Genomic DNA, 22,416 nt, shown 5'->3' with positions numbered 1-22,416 from the left:
TGATCCAAAGATCAGCAAACAATGTGGCTAATTTTATGGCTAAACCTGCTACCTCTAGTGCGGACCCGTATTTGGATTGGAATCAACCTTGCGATGAGCTTCAACACCTTATTAGTTTAGACATGATCCCAGCCATCTGATTTGGCTTGCGTTTTATTTCTTTTGTTTGTCTTCTTTTTTTCCTCCTTTATATTTAGTCGCAAAAAAAAAAAAAAAAAAAATCCATGTGACACTACTTGGATGAAAAGTTTCTGATTAAGTTCCCTATTTTAAACCCAAATTTGAGGACTTTAAACATTTTCTGAGCTGAAGCAGATTGAGCTAAATAAAACCAACAGAGATATTATGTTACATTAATATTGGCAACCTTGTTAGACATGAAAATCTTTTGGCAAATATCACATTTCCAACACATGCCGCACAGCACAAAAGACACAATCATTAAAAAGGAAAAATAAAAAAGAATTTTCAAGTCAGTTCTTATTTCACATTATCTCAGTGGATTTAGTTGCACGGATAAATGCAGTAGGAGGCTTTGTCACAGCATCTAAAATGTCGGCGTATCCTACAATGCCAACTAGAACATCATCCCTCTCATCCTCAGTCACCCAAACATGAGTTGCTCTGTGTGAAAGCATCTGAGCCATGACAGCAGCCAATGTGCTTTTCACTTTACATGTCAAAGGAGCACTTCTTCCTCTGTACATGCTCCTGCTTTGGCCGAAAATGCCGGGGCCTGAAGGGTTACTCAAGAATCTAATGCTCCTGCTACTGAACCTTTTAGGTCTTTTTGTATCCACACTCAACTCAGTTTCAATATCACTATCGTTATCGTTATCTTCAACTCCCATTACGAATTGTCCTGCGGACAGATTCGCCAAAGCCCAAGATGCAGCTATGTAATCACATTTCCACAACTTATGCGCAGAGATTTCCCCTATAATCTTGTTCTTGCCTTCCGGTGTTTGTTCCACCACTGCAACTGCAATGGAGTCCGTTGGAGTTGCTTTTGCTGCTTCAATGGCCGGTTTGAAGGATTCAACGGTGTTGTAATGGGAATTGATTGCACCAAGGTGAGCCATGGAGGTTAAAGGAAGAGGTGCCAAAGCTCCAAGACAACCAATGATGAATCGGAGCACGTCTTCTCTGGAGAGGCAACAAAACTTGTTAGGAATCGAGGTAACTCTTGAAGGTGATGATGTCGAGGATGCTTGAAAACTCATGCTTGTTTGTTTGCTGTTGCTAGATTCAATGTTCTTGAGCCATCTAGAATAGTAAACAACCGAGAAATGCTTGCACGAACCTTTCCATACAAGGCACTTGTGAACAAGCAGGCGTTTTACTCCTTGCTTCATCAATTCGAGTGCATCGATGAGCCTTGTTGAAGGATCAACAATCTTTAGTAGGGAGTTGTTTGGGACAACTGCCTCGGAAACTGGGGAGTTGAGCTTCCTGTCCATGTCCAAAGATTGATCCTGACTATTAGTTGCCGTGTTGGCCAAGAAAGCAGCAATGTCAAGAGAACTGAGCATGCCAACAAATCTTTGTTGCCTCAGTTCATTGTCTTCATGGGCATTAACATCTGAGGATGATGATGACAGCGACAATGATCTCTTCTTCCAGATTGGTATGCTGCCTCCAGGTGAATCTGCTATTGCTTGAATTGCTGACTTAAGTGTCTCAGTGTCATGAAATTCAACCAAGTCAGGCTTTCCAACAGTGAGATCTCCCACTGTGTGATACACAAAGGCCAATGCCATAAACTTATTTGATTGATGGTGTTCTTACACCAGACTGGTTCCGACGATTCGTGTGCAATTCATGGCCATTTCATAGTTTCTGTATCGCCCGGATGACGAATCGGATCGATTCATGTGACTTAATGTTGTGAATGGGCTATGTGTGTAAATTGTATAGAATCAAATGTAGGAGAGAGTGAAGGAGCAAGAGATGGATATGGATAATTAAGATTTGAAGAAGGAGGTGATCAAGGAAAATTAATCAATCATCCAAATATATCTGTGTAACTCCGAAAGACTAGACTGACGAGGTCTAATCTGGTTTGTGGCTTATGAATATTTAGCATGTTTTGAAGAATGAATGGTTTGTTAGTTTAACCCACCCTATATATACGGTGTGAAATTGAGCAAACCAATTTGTTAAATCGCTAAATTTTTTTCAAGGCAATTAACAACGGTAGAATTTATAAAATTGCTACTAACATCATTGAGATATATCATAGATTCGGACACTCCATTAAAAATGCTGACAATATTAAGAGCAGTGACGGATCTAGAAAATTTTAGAAGTGGGGCAAAAATATATACATTAAAATAAATTTTGTTAAATATTATTAATTATATAAAGATATAAAAATTAAAAAAGTTAATGAACACTTTTATTTTTATAAAAAAATTTTTTATTTTTAAAACTTGAACTTAAAATATTTTAATTAAATTATAGATAATTTGTTATCTTAACTAATTTTTTTATACACATTTAATAATAAAAGACCGACTCAATTGGCACATTAGCAACTAATGACATACTAATATTTATAATTTAAAACTAGAATTATATATAAATACTAGAAAAATTAAATCTGTATATAAAAATATGTTTATATAAAATAATATAACCTTAATTTACAATTTTTTTTCTTTTGTTCTTTTTAATATAATTAAGTTTGTTATATATTTTTTAATTTAATTTTGATATATTGTTAGATGAAAGATTTTATTTATCTATTTAATTATGTATTGTAATTAAAATATTTTATTTTTATTATTTTTAAAAATAAAAAAATATATTCTAAATTAGTAAATTAATTAATTTATCTTAAAATTTTATATGCAACACAGGTACATATAATAGAACAAAAAATAAAAAATAAGTAATAAGAATGAATAAATTGAGAATAAAATAAAATATATAAAGTCATGAAGAAAAATATTAAATTAATATCTAAAATATAATTGTTTGAATTAAAATTTATTATTGAAAATATCAAAAAGAAAAATAATGAAATTAGAAGATACATAGAGTCATAGAAAGTTAAATAAAACAAAATATAAAAAATTTAAAATTTACCTTTTGATGAACAGAAGATGACTACTAGACAAAGAATAAAAAAAAATATTAAAAATATAAAAATAAAAAAAGAGTTTAAGAGAATAAAAGAATAATGGTATAATTAAATTTAATTAGGTTAAATAATAATAAAAATAATAAAAAATAAAAAGTTAATTTTAGACTTTAACCAATTAAGTATAATTTATTTATAGTGTGATCATTTAAAATTTAAAATAAAGATATATTATTATATATAACTATTTTAGAAAAAAAAATGAAAAAGCAGTGGGGGCAAGTGCCCCCTCATTGCCCTTACTGGGTCCGTGCCTGATTAAGAGTTTTTTTTTTTCAGTATACTATTATTCTAAACACTTATGATCAAAATATTATACTTTTTAAATTATTTATTTAAATGTCACCATTTTATCACAGTGCCATTCCATGTTTTTTCACATGCTAGAGCCTGAAATTCAGTTAAACACCATCCAGTCAGAATGCGAAAACAAATATGAGGGGTTTATGTTACCATGATAAACAGTGCACCTAAGTAAAAACGACGACATTTTGGTAATAAAAATTTAAAACAGTAGTATATTGGAAAAAAAATTGTTCCAATATTAATCTATCATTTACTTCAACTTTTATTGAATAACACAATTTTTATTTTTTTTTGGTTAGAGGCACAACACACACACGCACTCTTAACTCTTTAAGAGCACTGAGCACCTAATAATTTTATCAACGAGTATTTTAATAGCAAAATTAAAAGATACAATATTACACGTTTGTGCAAAATTAAAGTGCTATTAGGGCAATTTGCTAAAGCTTACAAGCATTTGAATTGGTGTTTTAGATGAAAAGATTTGAATCAAGTTTAAAGAAAGAATCGAGATTGTTTACTTTATTCACTACTTCTCTTAAGTTGGATTAAGAAATCAGAGAGATCGGTACGATCTAATATGAAAAAATGGTGAGAATATTGTTAAAGTTTATTTTCAAATAAAGTTTGATTTAATTAGATTAAATAAAAATTACTTAAAAAATTAAAAATAAAAGGATGGAGGTTAAATTACACAGTTGGTCCATATACTTTCAGTAAAATTGTAAATTGGTCTCTATATTTTAAAAATTTATAACTGGGTCCACAAAGAGAATTAAAATTTATAATTTAGTTCCCACCATTCAAAAAGTGTTTGATTTAAAAGAATATTCTCAACATATTCTCTATTTTAAACATGTGAGCTGCACGTTTGACAATATGGACTAATTTGCAATTTTAGTGAAAGTATGAGAACTAATCGTGTAATTTAATCATTTGAAAATGATGAAAAAATCCCTAAGCTATCTGAACCCACCCTGCCCCTCCCTAGCTCTCTCACTCTTACTTTCTCACTTTCCAAAATGACACCCCAACCCCAGCGCTCTCTGTCTCTCACCTCGGTTTACCGTTGCCGTGCTGGATCCACCGTATTTGTGCTCATGAGTTGGGTCTCGTCTCCTTCCTCCATCTTGCCTCTCTTATCCGGCGACTTTTTCTTCTCTTCCAATCTCAATACTGAACACCGATAAATGGAAGAGAACATTTCTAATCTCAAACACGCTCAAAGCGAACAATTCAATGTCTAAGAAGAAAATAACAACAAATTAACATAAATATTAGCAACTCAATTTATCAATGGATTTAGCGTGGTGACGGGGACGAGAGGCACGACGATAGTGAATCAAGGTGAGAGACGAAGAGTGCTGGGTTGGGGTGCCATTTTGAAAAGTGAAAAAGTGAGAATTAGAGAGCTATGGAGGGGTAGGGTGGATTCAGATAGCCTAGATAGTTTTTGACCATTTTCAAATGGTTAAATTATATGATTGGTTTTCATACTTTCACTAAAATTATAAATTGGTCCTTATTTGTAACAAGTGTAGCTCACATGTTTAAAATAGAGAATATACTGAAAATATTCTGTTAAATCAAATACCTTTTAAACGACAAAAATTACTAAATTGTAAATTTTAATTTTTTAAAAAAATTTAATTACAAATTTTTAAAATATAAAGATCAATATACAATTTTACTAAAAGTATAAGAACAATTATATAATTTAACAAAAAATAAATAACTATTTTATCAATCTTTTAGATCAAATATTTACAGAATTTATTAAATATAGAAATAATTTATTATTTATAAAAATAAAGTATTTTTGTTGATATCAAAATTCAGAAATATTTTTCGAGCCCAAAATAATTCGGGTGTTTACACTTAAATAAACTAATTTTTAGCTTACTAAACGATAACAAAAAATGGCAGAATTAATAAGAAGAATTTCATAATAATATGGCTGGTGTTTCGTAGTTAAGGTGCTGGAAATGGATGGGTTTCTGAAGTAGACGAATCTACAATAAGGATCTCTGTTTGCTGCGAAGGCATAGGAACAGAAAGCTAACGAAAGAACGAACGAAGCAATCAGATCCAGTAACACAGTAGCTAGCAGCAGCAACTAAGTAGATTCCACCTTCATCATCTTCTTCAGATTTGGGATCCAAAATTCACAATAATAAAAGCTAGAAAAGAAGAAGAAAATGTTCAAGTTTTTGAAAGAGGTAGTGGGTGGATCTGGGACAGGGTTGAAGGATCTGCCTTACAACATCGGCGAGGCTTACCCTTCCGCTTGGGGCTCTTGGGTTCATCACCGCGGCACCAACAAGGTACCCCCTCCTAATTATCCCCCTCATTAGGATTATAATTACAATTATGATTATGATTGTGATTGTAATTATTAATGATCGCCTAGTTTTAATGTTATAATACATGTTGCTTGATCTCATCTAGTTATATCACATAGCAACAACCGATCAATCATGTAGTTACTTACTCGCTATATGAGTTTATTAATTTGATTTAGGGTGATGTGCTTTTATGCTTGCTAGAACCAAGTTGATTATTTGCCATTCCTCCACCCCCCACCCCCACCAAATAAAACAAAAAACAATTTATTTGATTCATGTATGCACTTGCTCACTATTGGATTTTCTTGGTTGAGATTTAGCATGGAGCTTTCTGCATAGGACTTGCTAGATTGAATGATGGTAGTCCTCTAAATATCACGTTGATTTGGTTGATAATGCTACAGTTTTTGTCGAATTCAGGATGACGGGTCTCCGGTATCAATCTTCTCTCTGACTGGGAGCACCGCCCAGGATGGGCATTTAGCTGCGGGTCGGAATGGTGTCAAGCGACTCCGAACTGTGGGTTTCATCTTAATGTTATGTTGTGTGCTGTCAGATTTTTAAACGTTTGTGAGAGTTTCAGTTTCGTCGAAAATTCCCCCTATTTTGAATGGTAGTGCTGGTTTTCAGGTTAGGCATCCGAATATCTTGTCATTTCTTCATAGTACCGAAGTTGAAACCTATGATGGCAGTTCTCCCAAGGTTACCATCTACATTGTGACTGAGCCTGTGATGCCACTTACGGACAAGATTAGGGAGCTAGGCCTTGAAGGTACACAAAGGTAAGAATGGGTTCCTACTTCATAAGTTTCAGTTGTCAAGTATTTATTTCAATTGCTCCAAACTATTTCTTTTATGTTTTCTTTTTTATGGTCTACACTTTCATAGTACTGTCATGTGTTAATCTGGTTTATGAATTAAGTTGAAATTCACTTGTTAATACATTGATTATTGGGGATGTAGGGATGAGTACTATGCTTGGGGTTTGCACCAAGTAGCTAAAGCTGTGAGCTTCTTAAATAACGATTGTAAACTTGTGAGTATTTGTGAGCTAAATGTGGTTTCTGGCTCTCATGTTCTTCTTTCTTATGTTCATTAGTTTTGTTTTGTGATTCTTGACATACTTTGTCCGTTGCAGGTTCATGGTAATGTTTGCATGGCTAGTGTTGTCGTCACACAAACTTTGGACTGGAAACTCCATGCTTTTGATGTTCTATCGGAGTTTGATGGGAATAATGAAACTTCATCTACCTCAATGCTGGTAATTTCTTGATTGCTTGTACTACCCTGTAATTGTTGAGTAGACTGAAGTGAGCCATCTGTAACCTGCTTTCCAGTTTCAGCCATCTGTTGTATACTTGCTGCATTTATGACAAAATTGACTGACATAATGGATGCTCCCTTGCAATTTTACCCCTTTTTTGGCTAATTGCAAGGATTTCCTCTGATTTTTTTTTTCAATTAAAAATTGAAGTAGTTAAAAATAAATATATAATCATCATATGGTCTCATGTTTTCCATTCAGCAATATGCATGGCTTGTTGGGGCACAATACAAACCAATGGAGCTGGTAAAATCGGACTGGGCTGCAATTAAGAAGTCTCCTCCGTGGTCCATTGATTCTTGGGGCATGGGTATGTTATATGCTGACCCTTTATATTCTTCTTAATAAATAACACAATATAATAGCAATTTGGAATATAAGGACTATCCAGTGTTTTTCTATTTGTTTTTCCTTGCATGCTGAAGGTGACAACTTTCATTTGCTATCTAGGCCAGTTAATATCCCATTTAGCACATGGCCATCACACTTATGTTTCGAAACTTATTCTTCATTTAGACCTGTTGTTTCTCTGCTTCTGTAAATATACATACTATTAAGTTTTGATTTCTAGTGTGTGAAATTCTTGCGGTTAGAGTTATAAAAACTAAACCTTGAACTTTCACTTAATTGTTTAAGTTTCTTGGAGAGTTGGTCCTTGGCATGCTAGATGAACTGTGGTTAGTATTTCTTTCCGGCCACCTCCATTGCTCTAAATAAAGTGAGTTTCAGCACAGTGAGTGAGTGTTTGCATTGTTCATGCTTACGGTCTAGATTGGTATACGGTGAAGGTTGTGTTTAGGATATACAAGCCAATGTCCAACCTTGGACAACATATTAAGCTTTTTAGGAGTGGGTCTTCGACGCATGCTTACATACTTGCCAACTTTGGGGCCTCAATTAGTTCTTGCTTTGTGGGGAACAGATCATATGGTATGTTTGGATAACTATAATGAATGGCATAATAAAAACTATTTTATTAGTTATCCAAACATTTTTTCTTAACATAAATGTTCTTTGAATTATGAGTTAGTAACCTTAGTTTAAATTATGTGAACTAACACACATGTAGGTTCACAGAACATTTTTTGCCCCATTATATATTAGTATTTTACCTGTTCCAAGTGCACCTCCCTCATTCTGGATTTTTAGGTTGTCTAATCTATGAGATATTCTCTGGCACGAGATTGGGAAAAACAGAGGAGTTGCGCAACACAGGCTCCATTCCAAAGGTCAGCCTACTTAGGAATTTATCGGTTTGTTTATATATTTTAGTTATGGCTGTGTGCAAAGTTACATCTTATTCTAATGGAATAATCGTTTTTCATGTTTGTCCCCCCCTCCCCTCTCAGTCTCTGCTTCCAGATTACCAGCGACTACTGAGTTCCATGCCTTCTCGTAGATTAAATACTTCAAAGCTTATAGAAAACAGTGGTAGGTGCTCTGCTCTTTGATATATTTATAGTTAAACAACATTTCTTTAGCTTGATATTATCATAGGCTTGGTGATATTAGTTTGATTTGTAGCTTGTAATGGCTCTTGGCTACTTAAAGCCTTTATTTGTTATATTGAGGTCTTCAGAAGCATGAATTTGACCAATATGGTATTGTTAATAAATAAATGGTTTAGCAATCTATTCTTAGCTAGCATAAGGCTTTTGTTGGAAGTTCCTTGTATAATCAGTTTTAAAGGTTGTACTTTGTTATAATCAGGCTGCAGTTAAAGTCTTGGTTTGGTAAAGCTTTTTGAAGAGGTGTTTGTGCTTTTTAAAAGCTCAAGCTCTTCATTTTGTGTTTGGTAAATAAAAAAGACCATGTGTTTGTGCTTGCAGTTTTTAAAAGATCGGGGTACTTTTGAAAGCACCTAAGATAGAGCTTTTCAAAGTTGGCTTGTGCTTTTTCAAAATTTAAAAGTCTAATATAACCTCATATGATAACTAATTTTCAAATTTAATGCTCTCATTTATGTCTATTATAGTATTTTTAAATTTTAAAAGCCGTTTTACCAAACACAATTATTGTTGGGTGTGTTTATTGAAAGCTATTTTTAATTTGATTTACCAATCATAAATGCTACAACTTTTAAAAAGCCATCTTTTAAAAATTAGCTTTGATAAGTTACTTTTAAAAAGTAAAAGCTTTACCAAACTAAGCCAAAGTCTGCCATGTGTTGTATAACTCTAAACCTAAACCTTAAACCCTACTTTTTGATGGTATACGCACCAATATATTTTGTTGTGTTTAGGGTATTATATATGTGTACTGAGGGTTATTCTTAACATGATAGGCTCATATCATATTGCAGAATTTGCTTGTGTAAACTGATTTTTACATCTTTTACTGCTTATATATATGATTGTAAACTCTTCTGCTCAACTATTTATAGACAAGCAAAAAGAAAAGATGGTGATTCACATTTTTAGAGCCTATACACATATTGAGATTATTGTTTAGATGAGAGTCATGTTTGAGCACATTATATAATTTACATTGATTTCGGCTATTCCAGATTAGAGATAGATGTGTTTGTGTGTGTGTGTGTGTGTTTTTTTTTTTTTTTTTTTTTTTGGGGGGGCGGGGCGCCTTTGCTTTCAGGGTCATTGCAAACAGTTGAAATGAAATTTCGCTTTATCAAATCTATGCACATCCAGAGTTTCCCCTTGTTTCAATAGTTCTCACCTGATTGAATCCCTTATCTAATTCTCTGTGATCCTTGTATTTAATTTGTGTCGATCCCCTATGGATTTGCAGAGTATTTTCAAAATAAGTTGGTTGATACAATACATTTCATGGAAATTCTGAGTTTGAAAGATAGTGTTGAAAAAGACACCTTCTTCCGCAAGCTTCCAAATTTAGCAGAGCAGCTTCCTCGTCCAATTGTATTGAAGAAGGTAAATCTCTTTGGAAGTTATAATTTTTCAATTCTATATCAACCTCATTTAATACCAATTGATTATGTCACTCATTTTTGGTTTTCACAGTTACTTCCTTTATTAGCTTCTGCCCTTGAATTTGGTTCAGCTGCTGCCCCTGCTTTGACTGCACTTTTGAAAATGGGTTCCTGGCTTTCTGCTGAGGAGTTTCGTGTCAAGGTATCAGTTTCTTCACTTTTTCCTCTTTTTTTAATAAAGTACTATATTCCTTCTAATTCAGTATTCATCATTATAATTTAATATTAGGTGCTTCCAACAATTGTTAAACTATATGCCTCTAATGACCGATCTATTAGAGTTGCCCTACTTCAACATATTGATCAATATGGAGAGTCATTATCAGCACAAATTGTTGATGAGCAGGTATGTGATTCTTTTTTTGTCCTCCTCTTGTTACATCAAGAAAGATTCTCAACTACAATATGATTACTTTGCAATTATTGTTGACACTTATCGGCTTATGTTCAGGTTTACCCTCATGTTGCTACTGGGTTCTCTGATACATCTGCTTTTTTAAGGGAGCTGACTCTCAAATCCATGCTAACTCTGGCTCCAAAGGCATGCTTTCTTTCGTATTCATGTTAGAAAATTATGCATTATCTCTGGTTTCTCATTTACTTAAATTTTTATGTTTTCTTCATAATTGCAGCTTTCTCAAAGGACAATTTCAGGGTCTTTATTAAAGTATCTGTCAAAGTTACAGGTACTGCTTATACCACTAAAGTTTGGAGAGTTATAGATTAGTTGCCTCTGGTGACTGATGAAGTGAAGCATATGATAGCTTTCTTTTAGCTGTGTTAACAGTTTATAACTGCTAAATTCGTTTCAAATTGGAGCATTTGACCCTGCGTTAACTACTAACGTGGGATGCTTGTTCACTGGGCTACCCTTTTAATTTTTTGTAAATGAAATTTTTTTTTTTAACTCTTTTCCGGTTTTCCAATTTAAACTTTATAAACCTGAAATTTGCTTTGTAGGTTGATGAAGAACCAGCTATACGAACAAATACCACCATCTTGTTGGGAAATATTGCAACCTACTTAAATGATGGGGTATGATCTAAATGATATCTGCAAACTCAAATAGAATTGGTTTACTATATTTTACTTTATGATAGTAGCTTATGTTTCATTGTTGAGTTTACTGATGGCTTAATAACTATATTTGCAGACAAGAAAAAGAGTGTTGATTAATGCATTTACTGCTCGTGCTTTGCGTGATACTTTTCCACCTGCTAGAGCAGCAGGTAACTCAATCATACACATATCTATTAGTGTTTTTATTGAGTTGTTCTTGTTCAGCCGATAAATTCTTCAAGCAGTATTTTCTGACCATTTTAACTTTACTCGGTCAGGCATTATGGCTTTATGTGCCACCAGTTCCTACTATGACATTACTGAAGTTGCAACGCGTATTCTTCCTAATGTTGTTGTACTCACAATTGATCCTGACAGGTTACATCTTTTTTTCTTTCTTTCTTTATTTCTTTCTAGAAAAAGACATTTCATTAGAAGATAAGAGAATGATTAATGGGTTGTTATTTCCTTATATTCCTTTTGCTATTTGTACATGAAGGAGTTCTCTAGTAAATTGATATATGCGATTATTTAATATCTTTTAATGGGTTCACTTAGTTTTTCATCATACAATTGTACTAGCATTGCTGCAAGATTCTCTTTTTGATTTCCATTTTCAAATTCCAGTACTGTTGTAGGGGAATGTTCATGATGAATGTTCCTTTGTGTGAGCATTTATTTGTGCTATGTGGTGCTTTGGTTGTTTTGTGTGTTCAGATTCCAAATAGATATCATTCTTATGATCAGATCTTTAGTTATTTCTCCTTTTTAAGACAGTGATTATGTTATCCTTGTCATGTTCCAAATAGTGATGTTCGAGCTAAGGCATTTCAAGCTGTTGATCAATTTTTACAGATAGCGAAGAATTATTATCAGAAGGTAAATTCTGAAGTTTTTTATCTTTAATTCAGATGCTTAACTGTAAGTAAATCTTATGTGTATGCACATAATTAGTTTATTAACTTCTCTTAGCTAAACTGATTTCTTATGTATTTGCGGTTTATCCTCTATGGCCTGCATCCATCATGAATGACTGCATATATACAGTTTAGTGTTGGACTGGTTGAGCAACTTTTTTATTTTTGCTGACTGGCCTCTAAATTAAATATTTTTTGTGGTGATAATTTGTTGTTGCCGCCTTTTATTGCTGATCTGTGATACTGAATTTCTGATGGTCATGTTCTTTTCTGTTCTCTCTTCCAGACAAATGTAGCAGAGGGTGCTGCAGCTGCAGGCATGGGAAGCTCATCTGTTCCAGAAAATGCTGGCTTACTTGGGTATGTCCGTGCAAATTTTATTGGCCTGTCAGTTAACAAGTTAAAGTATAAGAGAAAGCAAGAATGTCATTAAACATTTTTTGGCATTAGCTTTTCTTATTATGATTATTTACTGCAGTACCCCGTCTATTAATGTCAAAGAAATTCAGAAAATAGTAGCTAATTCTTAAATTCCTGTCTACTTTGTTTTGGTACTGTTTTCGTTAATATGTAATCTCTTGTAATCTGCTTTTGAAAACTTGATTCAGTGGCCACATAAATAAATATATGAATGTGATAACTAGGGAGGATCACCAATGATAACGTACATGATAGCATAGGAAAGCATGAGATATCTCATATTCTCAAAGGCGAGTGTGCATGTCAACTTAGAGTACCTGATATTTCTCCTTGTTTAACATGATTGATTCTTCCCGTTGTCTTTGTGTTCCTGATTAAACTCTTGTCACTCCACAGATGGGCTATGAGCTCGTTGACCCTGAAGGGTAAACCTTCTGATCATCATGCTCCAGTTGCTTCAGCAACCACTAGCACACGTACACAAACAACTTCTAGTGCCAGCTCAGGTATGCTAAATGATCAGTGTGCTTGTGTGTTTTTGGGTACTAGTGTCTCACGCATTTACTTATTTTGAACCTGATCTGCTTATTGCATAATCTAAATTTGTGTCATGAATTGCATCTAGCTGTTTTGATTAGTCTTTACTTTCGCACTGAACATCTACACCATGCGGGAGGGTTCCACCCTGCTTATCATTTAGATAATTTCAAATGCTAATGATGCCTTCCAATTAGCCTTAGTCAATCATACTAGTTAACCAGAATAATGCTAAAACTAGCTATTTAGAGAATAAAAAATCGACTTCCTGGAATGACAAATGTAAGTGTCAGGATTAAGATAATGGAACTTCCTCTAAAACAATGAAATTATCTGAGAAAAGTTTCTTAAAGGATTTGTTGTCTCTCCCCTTTTTCTTTGAGAGGGTATCTGAAGATTGAACTGTTCTTACTATATAACCGATGAAGCCACGATACAGTTTGGTTTATTAACTTTGGGTATAACTCCTTTCTTGTGCATTTTCGTTTATGTCAAGTGCCCTACCTGCTGTTAGAGACAGAGTCTAATCTGTGCTGTTATTAACCATAACTTTCTCATCTTTACAATGTTTTGTTTATTCTCTTGGTTTTGTAATAACCAATATATATTCCTATATGACATTGTAGGCTTATTAGTTGTAATATTTTATTTTAGACTTACATGATACATTTCTATGATACATTTCTAGATTCTACCACAAGTAACAGTCACCTCTCCTTTAGTTTATCCATTTATCTTAGATTATCTAATTTACATCCCTCTATTTTGTCATCATTTTGTACGACAAACACAAGATGCTTATTAATGTATGTTACTTGTGGTATGATATGATTTTTAATTTTAATGTTTAAGCTAAAATTACTGTTACTCCTGTTAAACTTACATTTCATTTATTCCAACATATTTCTACTTAAATGAAATCGTGTGCTTCCAAAACTCGTCTGCATACCTCTTACTTCTCATTTGTGATGATTTTTAAATGAAGGGGAGGATAAGTAAATGGAGAAGTGTGAAGAGAAGGCAAAACTGAACCCGTTATTTTTTCTTCCTTATTTGATTTGTTGACGCTATCTTGCTTTATTAGAAAGGTTTCCTTCTATTAGTTGGTTTTAGGTCTAACATGTTTATTTCTTTTTGCATTTTGTGTATTCTAGCTGTAGAAACACCATCAACAGTACCTGTCCGAGTAAGCTCCTCAACTGATTTTGCTGAACAGCCTGCTCCTCCATCCCCTACATCAACGGATGGTTGGGGGGAACTAGAGAACGGAATTGATGAAGAGCATGAAGATGACAAAGATGGGTGGGGTGATCTGGAACCACTAGAAGAATCGAAGCCAGCTCCGGCTCTTGCAAACATTCAAGCAGCTCAACGGCGGCCAGTTACTCAACCTGTTGCACAGACAAAACTAGGTATCAAGTATTCAAGTGTTAATGTTCTGGTTTGGAATTCCTTGTTTCCATTATCTGCAAATATGAATGAGATATTGAAAGTCATGTATACTATGTGCGTGTGTGTGTGAATTCTTGCACCAAATGAATGGATTGGCCTTTACTAAAAGGGAATTAAAGCAGAACGCACTTTGAGCTTTTGTTGTTTGTTAGATGGCATTGAATTTGATAATTATCTTGAGAAATACAGTTATTTTTCAGGGATTCTACTGTTTTATAACTAGTCATCTGTATAATTTGGTTGATTGTTTGCTCATGTGTTAATCGAGTGGGCTTTCTTATTTATATTTCTTTCAGCCTCAAATTCGAGAAGCAAAAGTACACCGAAGTTGAACGAAGATGATGAATTGTGGGGTTACATAGCAGCTCCTGCTCCGAAAACATCAAAACCTTTAAATTTGAAACCAAATGCAACTGATGATGATGACCCCTGGGCCGCTATTGCTGCTCCTGCACCCACCACTAAGGTCAAACCCTTGGCAGCAGGCCGAGGCCGGGGAGCCAAACCAGCTGCTCTAAAATTAGGTGCTCAGAGGATAAACCGAACATCGTCATCTGGGATGTAAAGCAAATTGCCAGACAACAAAAGGAGTAAGGAAAAATGTCGAATCTGCAGGTTAACATTTTCTTCTGGCCGCTGGTGATCATGTTAAAATAGAAGAAACTTCTATGGTATATGGATTTTAATTGTGTTTCCTATTGGCTTAGTTGATTTGTAATATTCTTTCATAGATAATGATTTTATTTGAAGGGAAATCTTAAGGGCAGCATAATGGCTGTGTGGTATTTTCACCATATGTTTTGGGGGCATGTCTAAATTTTCTTGTGTTGAACAAGCAACATTTTAGAGGCAATGTAATTAGTTTCTGTTATAGGAAAGTTTTGGGTTAAACATGTACTTAAACCTTTTCAATATCGGATGGATCAAATACACTGTATTCTTTGATGCACATTACTAGTGATTAGTGTCATACGGTAACAACCCATGTGTGCGTCTTAAAGGCTATTAACACTATTAATATTAATATACTCAATATTGTTCTTCAAAAAAATTTTTCGTACACAAAATGTCAATCATTAAATTAATGATTAATTATTATATATTTGTATATAAATATATGAGAGATTTAATTTATATTTAATATATATTTTATACAAATAATTGATTTGATGGTTGGTCTTTAGTGTATACGAGCATTGATTGTTCTTAAAGTTTTCTTGTTTATGTCTTAAAGGGATAAAGTAATTTCAAGAATAAATTTTTAGTGAAAAATTCTAGCAAAAACATTAAGAAAAAGTATCTCAAGAAAGAATTACATCATGATAGATTCTACATGTTAAAATCTATCATAAATTAATATTGAACAAGAAAAACAATGATAATATTCATAATAGTAAGTATTCGAATATAATGAAAATTATATTTATAGTTTGATTTATTTTGAATTTCATCTGTAAAGTAATAAATTATATAAATTAAGAGTATAAATAAGTGCTTCGGATAAGTCAACCCTAGAAGGAAAACTAAGAGTACCAAAGTGGGGAAAGTGGGAAACAGGAAGCAGAAGACAAAGTTGGCATAAATAAATAAAGTGTTGTAAAATAATATACTTATATGTGTTAAGAGAGCAAGATCATCGAATAATATACTTATATATAACAAAGTGTTATAAAATAAATAAATAAATAAAAAAGAGGAAATAAATATAAAATAAAAAATGTAAATAAAAAATTTTAGTATTAATATTCTCTAATATTATTATCTCAATATAATTGATACAATTCATATATTTTTTGATAATTCACTTTTTCATAGCATAAAACACTTATATATATATATATATATATATATATATAGTATTTTGTGTATTTCTTATCTGAGACTCTACTATTCTATTTATACAAATCTCATTAAATTCAATCTCTCTTGATAACATGAGTCTCCCAACATTGAAAAATCGAGTCACTCATATTGTAAAAGAAGTCATGGACATCCATATCATAACACTCCTCCTTGAATGTCCATTTAGGATTATACCTCACTAAAGTCTTACTAAAGAAAAATTCAATGGAAAAAAACTTTAGTGAAGAAAAAAGAGTACAATATCTTTTATGATGAAAAATGTCTCATTAAAAATCTTGTCAAAAAAAATCCAATAGGGATAAAAACATGACCAAGAAAAAAAAGTACAGTCTCTTCCTCTTGTTGACATTATTTAATATTTTGAAATCGGTGCATCCCAATCTGATATACCAATCTTTCAAAGGAGGATTTTGGAAGCGACTTTGTAAATAAATCTGCCAAATTATTGCTTGAGCTGATCTGTTGGATATTAATTATTCCTTGATTTTGAAAGTCATGAGTGAAGAAGAATCTGGGAGAAATATGTTTTGTGTAAGAACCGGATTTTTCACGGATAAAATCATTTAAATGCCCAAATTAAATTCCGGAAAGTTAGGATGAGAATTTGGGGATTTAAATATAATTTTTGAACTCAGTAGGTCCTTCCGATAAATGTGTTTTCTACGAAAAGCCGTGAAAAACCGCGAACCAGTAGTCGAACCGGTTGAACCGGTTCAAGTATACTCGGTGCTGCGCAAGAAACAGTGAAAACAGTCAAAAATCTTAGAAAAACATTAGAAATGAAAAATCGGGTGTTAGTGTTAAAAGTTTGGTCCGAAATTAGGCCAAACTGACTAAAAACACTAACGGGTTGAACCGGGCCCAAGTTGGGCCCAAGTCCAACATATATAAGGTTCATTAATGAACCCAAACACTCATAATACACTCAAACACACACACACACACTCAGCTGAAGAGAAGGGGGAGAAGAGAAATCCTTGAGCACTATTCACTTCAATCTTTCCAAGCTAATATCTTGAGCTATGGTGCTCCGATTTACGTGCCGTCAGCGGCTACGCGTTTCTTGTGAAGAGCTCTATAAAACCCATGTAAGAAATTGGTAAGAAAAGTTTAAAATCTTTCCAGTTCCTCTCCTCTAAATTTCGGGTTTTAGGACTTTAGGTTAAGTGAGTTTTTGTGATTTTGGATGTTTAGGTTTGCTCTAATCCTTGCTTAGCATTGAATTTTTGCTATCAAATCTGTTGAAAAAGGTAAGAGCCATTAAACCCTTGTGATATTATGTTTAAATGGAACCCTAGGTTGATTTTGTGGTGATTTATATGTATATAGCTTGATTATTGTGAGTTTGGAGCTTGTTGGTGCTTGTTGGAGTTACATTGGTGGTTGGATTTTGGTTGAAAGCTCATTTGGTTCATATTGGGAATGGCCAAGGTATGGTTTCGGTTTCCTCTATGTAGTATATAATATTCATGGACACTTAGACTAGTGACCCATAAGATATGTTTGAAATTATATGGTTGTTGAGTTGTTGAATGATGGTATGTGGTGATTTATGAAGGATTGAGGATTGTTGAGTTGGATTATGTTAATTGATAGTGATATAATGATGATGAATGATTTGTAAAGTTGAGAAGTGATTTGTGTTGATATATGTGATGATAATATTGATGATTTGGTAATGTTGTTGGGAGAGTGTTAATGAGGATTAATTATAATGTAATATATTGATGTTAAGGTTGATGATAAGGAATGGTAAAGGAAAATATAGTAATCTTGGTGTAATATGACATATAGTGTTAATGGTGGTGAAAAATGGAATTTGGTTTGGTTTTGGTTGTGTTTTATGAAAGATTGAGGAAATTGTGATTTTGGGTAAAAGTTGAATTTTGGTAAAATTTGTCTGATCATAACTTTCACCTCAATTTTCAAAATTGGTTGAGATTTATTTAGAATTAAAGATCTTTGAAAACCCTTTAAATTGATATAAAGTTTGTGAAATTTGGAATTTTGTAGAGGAAGTTATGATCATTCAAAGTTGGTGTGGAAAATTTGAAATTCTGTAAAGTTACAGAATTTTATGTTTTCTGGTATGTGCGCACGCACACTCTGCGAAAATTGTGACCTGTACGCATGCACAGACATGTGCGTCCATACACGCAGAGGCAGGCAGTCTGCTTGCAGCGCTGGCACAGCTCGTGCGCGTGCGCACCAATGGGAAATTACAACCTGTGCGTATGCACAAACTCGTGCGCACGCACACGTTGGGAGGCCAGTCTGTTGGGGGCACTGGCACAGGTTGTGCGAGTGAACAAATCTTGCAAGTTTTGTCACCTGTGCGTACGCACACCCCTGTGCGTACACACATTTTTAAAAAAATTTTCCTGGGCGTGCGCACGCACACCCCTGTGCGGACGCACACGCTCTGTTTCTCAAATTTTACTTTGTTTTCAACTATTCTACATTTCCAACAAGGTTGTAAGCTTCTCTAACACCATTTTAGGACTCTTGGACTTAATTTTTGAGTATGAAAATATGGGAAATAGGCTAAGGGTTTTAGTTGATGCTTATTATGAAAAAATAGAGAAATTGAGGTTTAGGTTTCTGGTGTACTGAGGATGGGTTAGCAGAGTGAGAAGAGGAATGGAAATATGAATTGGCAATGGTTGGGTTGAGTCGAAGACTCTGAAGGAATTGAAGGATCCATGACATATTGAAAATGTTTTCTGAGAACCATTGATGTATCATTGTATATTGAGATTATAAGACGCTATGCGCTCGGCAGGGGCCGAGGTTGGATCCCACCTGTTCGAGGTAGCGGCGGCGGCGTAAGGGCGGTGGTTCGTCCCGCTTGCGCTTAGATGTGAGGTCGGTGGCAATAGATCCCACTCGCATCCCTTCGGATCTCCAAAGTGTACAGGCGCACAATCTTGGATAGTGATCTGAGCAGTATATCTCGGGGGTTCCCATATGATGATTCCGAAAGGCGACGTCTCCATGGAGATGTGTCGGGTTGGCAGTTGAACCGACAATGTGATATCACAGCCAGTAGGGCAGGCATTCATCATGTGCATCTTCTATCTGTTTGTATGCTTTGCCGACTTGATATTGTTTTCCTATCTGTATAACATGTCTAATTGCTATTTGACTTAATTGCTATTCATGCCTATACTCGTGTTTTACTTGTATTGTATATACTTGCGCTTTTACTGGGTTTGAGGAGGTTCGGAAGGCGGTGGCGATGGGATCACATGGAGGATCGGTTGGTGAAGGCTGTGGGACAGCGGTGTTTGATTAGATTAGAAATTCTCTAAGATAGATTACACTTTTATGGTGCTATGGTTCTAAGTTTTGTTAAGGTTTTACCTATTATGCTTATTTGGTTTAGAATGATTTAAGCTTGAATTCTTGTGATGGATATGGAGTCTAGAATTGCCTTTGGCGTCCTTGGGTCTTATATCCTACACCACTGGGCACTGTTACCATACTGAGAACCCCCGGTTCTCATATCATATTTCTGTTGTTGTTTTCAGATGTAGGTCGCAACCCACCCTGGTGAGTTATCTAGTTGGTGATAGAAGCGGAGGATTTGGATACTCCTTTTGGGTTTTTTAATTTATTTTGAATTATGTCTCTCACTTTTGTATTTTCTTTCACCTAGAGGTTTGTATCTGAGAGAAAAAAAATTTGTATAAGCTGTTTTTACTGTTTGGGTTCATGTATTGTCCGTATATGGCTAGTCGGCTTAAACTCCGCGAGCCGTGGCTAGCGTCTTATGATATTATACTATTTTACTATGATATTTTGTTATGCCGTACCTATTCCTTGTGCCTTAAGTTAGTAGCTTCGCTAGTACGTTTTGCGCTTTTCAAATCCTGATTTTTGAGCTATATCCTTCATCGGGCTTCTAGATAATATTATTCCTTCTATATATCATATGTATGAGCTTAGAACTGTCGTAATCCTTGATTAACCTTTGCTTTACGACACGAGGTAAAGCTTAGACTAATTGGGGTGTTACATTTTGTTCTATCAACTTTGATATATCTACCGTTAAGTTGAGCAATACATGCTGTATTATTTTCAAACAGAATAGTTGGAGCTATTTTATGATCAATCAGTCTAAATATAACAGAATATATTAGATTAAACTCCTAAGCCAAAACACTCATGACTTGTTTCATGTACCGCTAGTATTTCAGCATGATTAGAGGATGTTGTGGCTATCGTATGTTTTTGTAGACCTCCTTGATATAGCTGTATCACCATATGTGAATATGTATCTTGTTTGAGGCCTTCCTTTTTGTGGATCAGACAATTATCCTGCATCTGCATAGTCAACTAATTGTGACTTGGATTCATATGGATATAATATTCCTATATCAATAGTTCTATGAAGATATTGAAAGATTTGTTTGATTCCTTTCCATGTCTTTTGATTGGAGAGGAACTATACCTTACTAGTAAATTCACAACAAATGATATACCAGGTCATGCATTATTAGCAAGATAGATTAGTGCTCCAATGACACTGAGATATGGGACCAAAAATATCTTCATTTTCTTATTTAGGACGGAATTGATCCTTTTTCACATCCAAAGACCTTACGATCATTGGGGGTACTTAATGGATGTGACTTATCCATATAAAATTTCTTCAAGATCTATTCTGTGTATGTTGTTTGATGAATAAAGATCCTATTGTTTGTATGCTCGATCTGTAAGTCGAAGCAAAATTTGGTATTTCCAAGATCTTTAATCTCAAACTCTTCTTTTAGAGATTTTATAATGGTTAGAATCTCTTCAAGGATTCCAATGATATTTAATTCATCAACGTACACAGCAATTATAACAAATCCAGATGTAGATTTTTTTACAAAAACACATGGACAGATATCATCATTCTTGAATCCGTTTTTGGCCAGATACTAGGTAAGACGATTATACCACATTTGTTCAGATTGTTTTAGACCATATAAAGGTCTTTGCAATTTGAATGAGTATAACTCTTATGAATATTCATTGGATGGTTTAAATATCTTTAGTTCTTCATGAATTTTTATATAGATATCACTATCTAATAATTTGTATAAATAAGCTGTAACATCCTTACTATCAGAATGTCACGCTTCTGGCTGCGCCACTTTGATGGTGAGAATATTACGACTTCTTCTATATACTTAATAATAGAATAAGAGCCTTTGACTCAAAACCATATCGCTGTTTTCTTTGAAAAATCGAAAATACTTTTCTTAATGAATCAAACATGTGCATATAACCAAATTTTAATCACAACTCTCATATATATATATATATATATATATATTGATATAAACAAACCAGACTTCTTATACAATTAACTTACAAATTATTATAAGCATATATGTCATTACAACTCCTATCCCTCTTATAAAGATATAATAACAAGGGCTAGGAAAAACTATAATACATACAATGATATAAAACACAATCAGATGTGAAGAAGGAACTCCTTAAACTCTTTGTCTGTCGTTAAAAGGGAAATCTGTAGGGGGTGAGAACATAGTCCTCGCTGATTCTCAGTAGAGGCTTTTTAAGAATTGTCATAAGAGGATACGTATAAGAAAAGAATTGATTTCAACTATAGTGATTATCGCTCGTCTTATGAATATATTTAAAACATTAATAATTAATTATCCAAAAATTGAAAGTTCACTTCTTTAGTTAAAAGAATTTCAAAACTCAATTAATATCTCATAACATAATCAATTTCAACCTCTGGCCCAACATATAATCAAATCAACTCGACCTCTGGCCCAAATCAAGCCAAAATACGGCCTCCGGCCCAACTCAAATCAAATCACCATCAAAACTCAGTCTCAAAATAGAATCAATTAGAGAACAATTATAGCCAATATCACATCAGGAACAACCTTCAATGTCACCAGCATCAGCATAAGGGATCTCTCATTTGTTCAAACATAGTCAAAACAATACAAGGAATGCACAATCATCCAATCTCATCAACCAATAATTTAGAATTCTCAGCCTTCTCAAACAGTTTCAAACCAAACATTTCCTCAATATAAATATATATAAACCAGACTTCCAACGCAACTCAATTC

The 22,416-nt window shown here is 33.9% G+C and overlaps 2 protein-coding genes across 2 annotated transcripts; one reads left to right on the top strand and one right to left on the bottom strand.

Annotated features, from left to right (window-relative positions):
• Nucleotides 1-485: 485 nt before the first annotated feature.
• Nucleotides 486-1,760, bottom strand: LOC130949763 (CBS domain-containing protein CBSX6-like). The gene has a single exon (XM_057878401.1). It carries the CDS (start codon nt 1,758-1,760, stop codon nt 486-488), a length of 1,275 nt encoding a protein of 424 aa, XP_057734384.1.
• Nucleotides 1,761-5,375: 3,615 nt separating this feature from the next.
• LOC130948589 (uncharacterized) lies at nt 5,376-15,401 on the top strand. Its single transcript, XM_057877373.1, has 21 exons — nt 5,376-5,775; nt 6,217-6,315; nt 6,427-6,578; nt 6,760-6,832; nt 6,935-7,057; nt 7,322-7,430; nt 8,270-8,349; nt 8,470-8,551; nt 9,869-10,008; nt 10,099-10,209; nt 10,297-10,413; nt 10,519-10,608; nt 10,700-10,753; nt 11,028-11,102; nt 11,221-11,296; nt 11,405-11,504; nt 11,936-12,005; nt 12,330-12,403; nt 12,860-12,969; nt 14,155-14,412; nt 14,749-15,401. The coding sequence occupies exons 1-21, from the start codon at nt 5,650-5,652 to the stop codon at nt 15,015-15,017; spliced, it is 2,388 nt and encodes a 795-aa protein (XP_057733356.1). The 5' UTR covers nt 5,376-5,649; the 3' UTR covers nt 15,018-15,401.
• Nucleotides 15,402-22,416: the final 7,015 nt, after the last annotated feature.

The sequence above is a fragment of the Arachis stenosperma genome, chromosome 9 (assembly GCF_014773155.1).
Source record: "Arachis stenosperma cultivar V10309 chromosome 9, arast.V10309.gnm1.PFL2, whole genome shotgun sequence".
NCBI classification, from domain to species: Eukaryota; Viridiplantae; Streptophyta; class Magnoliopsida; order Fabales; family Fabaceae; genus Arachis; species Arachis stenosperma.
This window is presented reverse-complemented; position numbering and strand designations above follow the sequence as displayed.